The following is a 10,362-nucleotide window of genomic DNA, read 5'->3' on the forward strand; positions in this document are numbered from 1 at the left end:
CGTGTGGCTGTCCCTGCTTTTGGTGGGGTCCCCGATCTGACATTGGTCACCCTGAGGCTTGGAGTGACTGTTCCGTACCCCTCACTGAGGTACCGAGGCAGCCAGCATCTCCAGGTACACTGCAGCTGTCCTGTCTCCTGGCCTGGTGTCTGGGGGGTGGTGGAGGGGGGTGCTGGCAGCTTGCTCAGCAGGGCCGGCGCCCCTCCCAGTGTCCTCAAGGTGAGCCCAGAGCCGCTGCTGGGCCTCCAGCCCGTCGGTCCGCTCTCTCCTTTGCCCTCTCCCCGTTTTCATTCTTAGCGGTCCCAGAACCTATTGGTAGAGACCGCAGCCAGCTTTTCGTTTTGTTTTTTCTTTGCTGGGAAAGTCCAAATCTCCCACCAAGGGGAGGCAGCGGGAGGGGGTTCTGATCTAAGATCTGAAGGCTGCATCTTCGGCAGCCCCTCTGCATAGTGATGGCCATCCCCATTACCTGTCCCTTGGGATTGTTTTAAGGATTAAGTCAGATAATGCACATGAAAATGCTCTTCAAATGGAGACTGCCATTCTCCTTCCAAGTGGGCTGGGAGGGGAAGCAGCAGCTCTCTGGCTCTCTGGGCACCAGGTGACTTGTAGGTGACTTGTGTTGGGTTATATAAAGACAGTAATTGATCTCCAGTTCTCTCATGTCCATTCTTCACCTAATATTTTCTCTCTCTCTCACTTATATATGTACTTAAATTTCCATGTATTGACAGCCTGCATAATGTATCCCCTTCAGTCGCTCTGTGTTTCTGTTCAGTCCTGTTTATATCACAGAATATGAATTGTTCTATTATTAGGCATCTCAGTTGTTTCCACTTTTTGCTATTTTAAATAGTACTTTGCTAGCTTTTAAAAAAAATTAAGGTATGATTCACATACCGTAAAATTTACCCTCTTTTAAAGTGTACCATTCAGTAGTTTTTAATATATTCACATAGTCATGCAACCATTATCTAATTATAGAACACTTATGAGCATTCTAAAAAGTATTTTTTCTTTAAGTGTACTTCTGAAGTGGAATGACTAGACCAGATGGGTCAACACGACCTTACGGCTGTTTTTACATTTTATTGGACTGTTTATCAGGAAATTCGCAACAGCTGCATCCGTCACTGGTGACATTCCTACAGCTCTGTCCACATCGGGCCCCCATCTTCCCTGTTCCCGCTGGTTTGGTGGGTTTGCAGCTGCTCTTCTCAGAGTACCTGCCTGGGAGGTTGTGAAGGGGAACATGACCAAGGAGGAGAGTGACGGGTCCCCCGTGCCTGCAGCTTGTGACTCGATGAGCTCTGTGTTTGAACAATTCAGGAGCCAAGTTGGTCTTTTCTCCAGTGGTCTAAGCCGGCTGTGCTTTGTTCCAGGGGTCCCCGGCCTCTGGGATCTACTGTCTGATGGTCTGAGGTGGAGCTGATGTCATAGTAATAGAAATAAAATGCACAATAAATGTAGTGCACTTTTAATCATTACGAAACTGTCTTCCCCCACCCCAGGTCCATGGAAAAATTGTCTTCCATGAAAATGGTTGGTGGCGCTAGTGGTAAAGGACCCGCCTGCCAATGCAGGAGATTTAAGGGATGGGGGTTTGATCCCTGGGTTGGGAGGACCCCTTGGAGGAGGGCACGGCAACTCACTCTAGTATTCTTGCCTGGAAAATCCCAAGGATAGAGGAGCCTGGCGGGCTGTAGCCCATAGGGTCACAAAGAGTCAGACACAACTGAAGCTAGGGACGCACACACATGCTTTATTCTATCCTTGTTCACGTATTTTTAAAAACTGATGTTTTTGGTTGTGGTGGGTCTTTATTGCCGCACTCTGGCTTTCTCTAGTGGTGAGCAGGGACTGCTCTTGGTTGCAGTGTGTGGACTTCTTGTTGCGGTGGCTTCTGTTGTTGCAGAACACAAGCTCTCGGACACGGAAGCTTAGTAGTGGTGGCTCTCGGGCTTAGTCGTTCCTTGGCATGTGGGATCTTAGTTCCTTGACCAGGGATTGAACCCAAGTCCCCTGCATTGGCAGGGGATTCTTATCCACTATACCACCAGGGAAATCCCCCTTGTTCACAAACCCATGGGATTTTACCCCTCAATTTTCAGCCTAGGAAAGATACTAGGAGTCATATGTGTCACTTTCAGGAAAAGGCAGTCCACAATAACTGGTGGTAACCAGAAAAAAATCACCTTGTTGGGTGCTGTCAGGAGGACCAGCCCCCACCTGGGCTTCACCGCCCTGCCTTTCCCCGATGAGGTGTCAGCCATGGGCCTGATCACTCCATTTTAACTGGAAAGACAGCTCGCAGGAAAGGATCCAAGTCCACAAATATATGGGCTGTGCTGAACACAGGCCCACTTCCCCTCCCACCCCCAAGCTTGAAATTAAGGAATGAAGGAAGCTCTCTTTTACACAGCAGGTAGTAAACCTATGAATGCCTCCTCTCCAGGAGTGAGAGCGGATAAAAATAGGAAAAGGGCCACTTAGGGATTTGCTGAACTAATGACTAGTAAGCAGATAACAGGGCTCTTTAAGACTCTGCTGTGTTCTCTCGATCAAAAATTCAGCTGCTCTCAAAGCTTTAACTGTCCTCTTTACACTCCTAAATCTACTTGAATTCATTGATGCCAGGATGCACATTTTTTACATATTCGAGCCTCTCTGAAGTTGGGTCTACCATGGATGGGGTGATAGAATTGAATTGGCAGCCTGTTTCCATCTTGTTTCAGTCACTTAGTTGTGTCCGACTCTTTGTGACCCCATGGGTTGTAACCTGCCAGGTTCCTCTCTGTCCATGGGATTTCCCAGGCAAGAATACTGGAGTGGGTTGCCATTTCCTTCTCCAAGGGATCACTTGACTCAGGGATAGAACTCTTGTCTCCTGCATTGGCAGGAGGATTCCTTACCACTGAGCCACCTGGGAAGCTAAAATGTGAACTCCTTCAAGCCAGATCTTAGTTTCTGTCTCATTTTTGATTTGATGGAATTTAGTCCATCTCCAGCATTGTCTTTCCAAGCCCTAGTCTTATATATATATAACCTCCAGTTACCTCTGAGGTACTGATATTTTCACTGGATGTATATCACCGTGTCAGACCCAGCCGATTTAGAACTTAAACCATCACTGCATTGTTCTCATGAGATACTGTCTGCCTTTTCTAATTATTTTTTTTGGCTGTGGTGGGTCTTCATTGCTGTGTGAGGGCTTTCACTAGTTGCAGCAAGCAGTGCCTGTTCTTCATTGCACTGTGTAGGCTTCTCATTGCAGTGGCTTCTCTCTTTGCAGAGCACGCTCTAAGAACGAGCAGGCTTTGGTAGTTTCAGGGTGTGGGCTCTGTAGTTGCAACTCGTGGGCTGCAGAGAGCAGGCTCAGTAGTTGTGGCACACGGACTTAGTTGCTCTGCGGCATGTGGGATCTTCCTGGACCAGGGATCAAACCTGTGTCCCCCACGTTGCAAGGCAAAGTCCTAACCACTGGGCCACCAGGAAAGCCCTCTAACTTTATTTTCAAATAGTGGCTGTTCTCTGAGTTGTCAGTTGTCTCTGACAGGCCTTCTCTTGCAGCCCCTGTGATAATAAAAATGCTAGCCAGTGTGTATCAGTGCTTCCTGCATGCCAGGTATTGCTCCATACCCCATGCACTTGTTAGCTCATTGATGTTCACAGCAGCCCTGCAGAGCAGGCACTGCAGCCAGTCCTCTTTTATATGTGACGTAGAATCACTTGCCTGGGGTCACAAAGCTAAAAGAAGGCACAGCAGGTCCTTGAACCCACGCAGCCTGGTTGCAGAGACTGCAGACCATAATCCTGCACGGCCTTTCATGGATCCAGCCAGGCACCTTGCAGTTTTCCCTCATCCACTCAGCGTCTTTATGTTTCACTGTTTGCTTCGGCCCTCTTACTTCCTTCAGTTGCAGCCAAAGCTGTCCATTGATTCCATTCCCTGTCCCCTCTCTGTTCATTTTGCATATCGTAGATGGCTTAATCTTCTTACAGTACCTCTCTCAGGGTTCTACCTCCCTACTCTAATAAAAAGAGTTTTATTGAGAGATAATTCACATATCATTTGTTGTTGTTCAGCCTCTGAGTTGTGTCTGATTCCTTGCAACTCCATGGATGGTAGTCTGCCTGGCTCCTCTGTCCATGGGATTCTCCAGGCAAGAATACTGGAGCAGGTAGCCGTTTCCGTCTCCAGGGGATCTCCCTAACTCAGGGATCGAACCCAAGTGTCTTGCACTGGCAGGTGGATTCTGTACTGCTGAGCCCCCATCATGTAATTCACTTACTTAAGTGTAGAATTCAGTGGGCTTTGGTATATTCACAGAGCTGTGCATCCATCACTACAATCAGTTGTAGAACATTTTCATCAAAAGAAGCTCTGTATTCCCCCCCCCGCCCGTCTGATTAGCTGCCATCCTCTGATTACGCCCCTCATCCTCCTAGCCCTGGCAGCCATAAACTTACTCCCCGTCTCTATGGATTTGCCTAGGCATTTCATGTAAATAAGATGTGACTTTCTGGGTCTGGCTTCTCTCACTGAGTGTAATGTTCTCAAGGTTTATCCACACTGTGTAGCCTGTGTCAGTGCTTCATTTCTTTTTTTCTTAATTAATTATTTTTAATGGGAGGATAATTGCTTTACAATATTGTGTTCATTTCTGCCACAGATAACATTAATCAGTCACAAGTATATATATGTACCCTCCCTCTCCCACCCCATGCCACCCCTCTAGGTCATCACAGAGCACCAGGTTGAACTCCCTCTGAGTTGTTGGACGGCAAATTTCCACTGGCTGTCTTTTTTACATAGGGTGATGTATATGTTTCAGTGCTACCCACTTCATTTCTTTTTTATTGCCAGTTAACATTCTGCTTTGTGGATGGATTCACCACATTTTATTTATCCACTTATCAGTTGGTGGACATTTGAGTTCTTTCTCCTTTTTGGCTGTTGTAAATAAGGCCGCTGTGAACATTTGTGTACAAGTTTTTGTGTGGACATACGTTTTCTTTTCTCTCGGGTGGATTGGAGCTGCTGGATCGTGCAGTAACTCGGCTTAACTGGTGAGGTCGAGGACTTTTAATAGCTCCTTGAGCCCCTCAGTCTCCTTTCCGAAGCCCTTCCCATCTGTTCTCGATCTCTGCTCTTGCGAATCACAGACTGGCCGCTTCCGCCAGACTAGCCAGGCTCACCCCCATCCATCGTCTGACCTGTGTGTCGGGGCCTCTGTCCTCTGGCTCATGCTTCTCCCCCCACCCAGGGCGTGGCCCAGGGGCACTGTCGGCCCCCCACATACAGTTCTTTGAGACACACGGCAATTTAAAAAATCTGAATTATTTGTACACATGAGATTGTACTTAATGATCCAGTTTTTCATGTTCTCTGTATAAATGACAAGATTTCGGTCACTGTGGGCCCACATACCTGTGAGGCACTCCCCGCCTGACTGCAGCCGAGGGACAGGGCCCTGCCTTGTCCTCCTCACACCTTTCCTGGCCCGTGAGGTGGTGAGCCCCTGGCCCCTTACGTCGAACCCCCCCCCCCCCCCCGGCCAAAAAGCCCAGCTTGGTTTCCTGCTTCAGCCACCAGCTTCCACTTCTGAAAGCCACCAGGGCCCGTGCTGCTCAGCCCCACACCAGGCGCCCTGTTCTGCCTGTGGCTGTTTGGGTGGGAATCACAGTGGAGCCAGGGAGGTGGTGAGAACGGCAGGCCCTGGGACCTGCTTTGTTGTTTAGTCGCTGAGTTGTTTCCAACGCTTTGCGACTCCGTGGACGTAGCCCACCAGGCTCCTGTGTCCATGGGGCCTCCCAGGCAAGAATATTGGAGTGGGTTGCCATTTCCTTCCCAGGGGATCTTCCTGATCCAGGGATCGAACCTGTGTCTCCTGCATCTCCAGCCTTGCAGGTGGATTCTTCATCACTGAGCCACCAGGGAAGCCCCTGGGGCCAGCTGCCGAGGTTTCAATCTCATTTTTACCCCTTTACCAGCTGTGTGACCTTGGGCAAGTTGCTTGACTTCTCTGAACCTCAATTTCCTTACATTGTATTTATTTTTAATATATTGAAATACATATTTTATTTATTTGGCTGTGCCAGGTCTTCGTTGTGGCAGGATCTTTAGTTGCAGCATATGAACTCTTAGTTGTGGCATTCGGGATCTAGTTCCCCAACCAGGGATCAAACCTGGGCCCCATGCATTGGAGTGTAGAGTCTTAGCCACTGGACCACCAGGGAAGTTCCTCTTTACATTTTAAAATGAGGGTAATAGCAGGACCTCTGTACATGTTGTTACTGTGAGGGGTAAATGGACTGATATATACATCTGCCGTTATTGCTGTTATATGTTATCTTTTTCTTGATGTCTTCTCAGTGATATTGTGAGTACTTTGGAGACCAGACCCCTGTGGGGCCGGGAGCCTGAGCCTTGGTTTCCCAGCAGGGGGCATTTAGGATAGTTTGGCTGCACCAGCCAGGCTGGGTGTCCTGTGTGTCCTGGGTCCTGCCTCCTTGACCAGAGCTGCAACCTCAAGCCCCACTCTCTAGAACCAGACACCTTCCCAGGAGCCGACCGTGGGTCTCATTTCCTGCCCTGTGACCCTGGTGCCACTGCCACGCCTGGCTCAGGCCAGGCGGCTCCTGCTCACTGTCCAGCCGGCCCAAGCCTGGCCAGGGCCGGTGGGCCAGGCAGGTCTGAATCAGGGGCCATTTCTTTCTGTTGGTTTGAATTAAGTATTGATAAGATAAAAAAAGAATGATTACACAATCCCAGGTGGCGCTAGTGGTGAAGAATCCACCTGCCAACACAGGAGATGCAAGAGACCTGGGTTCGATCCCTGGGTCAGGAAGATCCCCTGGAGGAGGGCATGGCAACCCACTCCAGTATTCTTGCCCTGGAGAATCCCATAGACAGAGGAGCCTGGCGGGCTACAATCCATGGAATCACAAAGAGTCAGACATGACTGAGCAGGCACACACACACACACACACACACACACACACACACAATTTAGGTAACATGCAGAACTATGATGTAACAGATACCTGTGAACTTGTAAACCTTGGGTCCCTCCCCCAGTCCTATCCCAGTTCCTCTTCTCTACAGTCCAGGTTTTAGGTGGACTTTCCCCTTGTTTCTTTATCGTTTCTGTGTGGATCCAGTTGCCTAAAAACATGCTGTTCAATTTTGAAGAGTCAACACGCTGTGTATGTGTGTGTGTGTGTGTTGTGTGTGAGAGAGAGGGTTGAGTCTTTCTGTCTCTTTAACCTGCATTCAGGATAATCTGCATGGATCTGTCTTCTAATAACTTTTTTTTTCCCCCCAACCTTTTGTAATCCATAAAACCTGTCTATGGAATTTCTTATTTCCCCTTGTATTTTTCATTGATTTGAAATTCTGTTTATCCTGGTCATATTATATTTTCAAAGCAGTTTATATATTTATATTACATCGTCAGCTTTATTTCTCTGAACATGGAACCTCCGAGGTGGATCCCTGGTGATGTGTGTATTCAGCTTCCTGGCCACACAGTGTTCTGTGGAGTGACTGCAGTGCTGTATCTGGTGCTTGAGATGCTGCAAGGAGCAGGCAGATGCAGTCCTAACCTGATGGAGCATCAGGGTGGCAGGAAGAGCGAATAACAGGCAGCACCAAGTTAGTCAGGGGAAACATCCGAAGATAGGGCCCTCCAGGAGGGCAGGCCAAGAGTTTGGTAGAATCTCCTGGAAGCCAAGACCTGAAAGATGAGCAGGAGCTGCTGGATAACAGAGCTGATCCCATGTTACAGGTGACGTACGCAAACCTTTGATAAACAGCTGTTCTTCCGGTGGTGATGTCACCTTTTTCTGTGCGTAAGGCTGTGAATTGGCCTGAGTCTCAGCAAGTCAGCAGAATGTGAGCCATGCCATGTGAGGTGTTGTGGCGTTTGAACCCTAAGCCTTAAGACCACTGGCTTGTACGTATTTGAGTCACTGGTAGTCAGAGTTGGTTCTGAGCCCTGGAGGAGGAAGTGTGTCGTGTGTGCTTAACCAGCTCCTGACTGCTCATCCCAGCCCTGGGCCTCTGACTTCTTCCTCTTGTGTAGACGGGGACGGTCGTGGACCCGCTGCGCCAGACCCTGTGGGTGTAACAGGAGGGGTGCCTGGCGTCTCCACGCTGTGCCAGGCACAGTGAGCATTGTTGTCACTGCCAAGCTCTGTGGTCATGTTTTTCTGTGTGTCACCTTCTTTTATCTTCTCGGCAACCCCATCCACTGGCCACCTGCCATTTCCACCTGTGTGTTTTAGGCTTAAATAGAACTGGTTTCCCCTCCATCAACCCCTTCCGCTACCCAGTCCCCTCATCTCAGGAAGTGTCACCATGCCCGTCTTCTGCTCAGGCCTGAGCAGTCACCTTCCCAGGAGCCAGTTCCTCCCCGCCACTGCCCCGAGTCCTTGAAGCTGGCTTTGGCTCCTCCTTTTCACTGGTGCTCGCTTTCATGGATCAGCTTACATGCTAAGTTGCTTCAGTCATGTCCAGCTCTTTGTGACCCCAAGGGTCATAGCCCACCAGGCTCCCCTGTCCATGGGATTCTCCAGGCAAGAATGCTGGAGTGGGTAGCTATGTCTTTCTCCAGGGGACCTTCCCGACCCAGGGTGGAACCCGCATCTCTACGTCTCCTGCATTGGCAGGTGGGTTCTCTATCTCTAGTGCCTCATGGGTCAGCAGGTCCAGCCAGTTCTCACTCCAGAAGTGCCGTCCACCCTCTCCAGCTGCTTTACCCCATCCCTTTAGTCCAAGTCACAGCATCACCCCCCGCCCCCACCTCTGGGCCACCACGTGGTCTGCTATAGTCGCCCTCCCCACAGCAGGCCGGGGCGTGAATGTGCGGAAGGTCTTGCCATCTCCTACTTCAGCTCCTGCCCTGCTTTCCCTGAGCGTGGGAACAAATCAGCCTCCGCCCCTCATCCTGCAAGCCCTGCCCTCCCAGCCCCTTCTCCTGGCGCCTGGCAGCCAAGCTTGTCCAGCCTCAGGCTTTTCCTCTCTTAGCTCCCTGCGTCTGGAACACTCTGCCCGGCTTCTTGCAGGGCTGCTCCTGCAGGTCTCAGAGCAGACTCCCTATTACCCTCTGCCATGAACTCTGTCTATAATGTCTTCATTGGCTTTTCCTCCCTCTGCTCGACTCTAAGCCGAGGGCAAGGACCCGGCACTTACGTGGGCTTGGTAGGGGGTGACAGTGAGTGCCCTTTGATGGCAGGATGCAGAACAGAGACTTGGAAGTCAGGTGACTCACCCAGGGTCACGCACCAGCAAGCTGCCCAGGCCCTCACGGAGTGCCTACCTTTCCAGGACCAGGGCCTTCCCAGGCAGAGGCCCGGAGAGGCCCATGGGGTCTGACACCGCCTGGCGGGGCGGGTCTCGTTGGCTCAGGGCCGCCCGCCCCCTTCCTGCCCGGTTCTGCTCTGGCACTCCAGACTAGGGAGTGTGGCTGTGGGCACAGGTCAGCCACGTGCCCGGTCCTTATGACTCCTCCCCACCCCCCGCCAGGCCGCACCAGCTTCTACGAGGAGTACGGCGTCATCCGCGACGTCCTGCAGAACCACCTGACGGAGGTCCTCACGCTGGTGGCCATGGAGCTGCCCGTCAACATCAGCAGCCCAGAGGCCGTGCTGCAGCACAAGCTCCAGGCCTTCCCGGTGCTTCGGGGCCTGCAGAGGCACAGTGCCGTGCTGGGCCAGTACCAGGCCTACAGTGGGCAGGTGCGCAGGGAGCTGCAGAAGCCAGACAGCTTCCACAGCCTGACGCCGACCTTCGCAGGTGGGCCTGAGGGCTGGGCACGGGCTGCTCGGCCGCCCCCCCACCCCCGGGTGGAAGCAGTCCTCCCAACACAGACTCCTCAGGGTGGGTCGGGAGGGGCTGGAAGTGGGATTTTCCCAAGGTGCTTAGAGGCGAGTGAGAGATGCCCCTGCCCCCCTGCCCTTCTGCCAGCCTAAAGCAGCGGGTCACCTGCTGGCTCCCTCTGGACAGAGGGACAGACACCTCAGTGATGATCTCTGTTCAGTCCACGGATGTTTCCAAGGCTCACCCAGCTGGGCTCAGACATGGCTCTGCCCTTGAGGAGCTTATCCAGCCCCCGGAGAGGCTGCAGGCCAGGGGCACCCTGGCGGGCACGCAACATGCCAGGCAGGCAGGTGCCCACCGGGGCTGTCCTCTGGGCACTTGCACAGGCTCAGAGTTTTCTGGGGGTGGCCGGCTTCCTAACACTGCCATCACAAACCCCAGGACCAGAGCAGCAACTCAGGTCAGGCACCAACTGCGTGCCCAGCACTGTATGCACATCACCTCATTTAATCCTCCCGTGCAAACACATCAGGCAGGTG

General features: G+C 51.5%; 1 protein-coding gene across 2 annotated transcripts in view; it reads left to right on the top strand.

The window, feature by feature from the left end:
* H6PD (hexose-6-phosphate dehydrogenase/glucose 1-dehydrogenase) overlaps nt 1–10,362 on the top strand; it is a 40,123-nt gene that overhangs the window by 21,562 nt on the left and 8,199 nt on the right. For both annotated transcript variants that reach the window (XM_020882264.2, XM_020881552.2), the window contains exon 4: nt 9,530–9,799. In XM_020882264.2, the coding sequence (XP_020737923.2) occupies nt 9,530–9,799 (270 nt within the window). The remainder of the gene's footprint in view (nt 1–9,529; nt 9,800–10,362) is intronic.

Source organism: Odocoileus virginianus, chromosome 11 (genome assembly GCF_023699985.2).
Source record: "Odocoileus virginianus isolate 20LAN1187 ecotype Illinois chromosome 11, Ovbor_1.2, whole genome shotgun sequence".
NCBI classification, from domain to species: domain Eukaryota; kingdom Metazoa; phylum Chordata; class Mammalia; order Artiodactyla; family Cervidae; genus Odocoileus; species Odocoileus virginianus.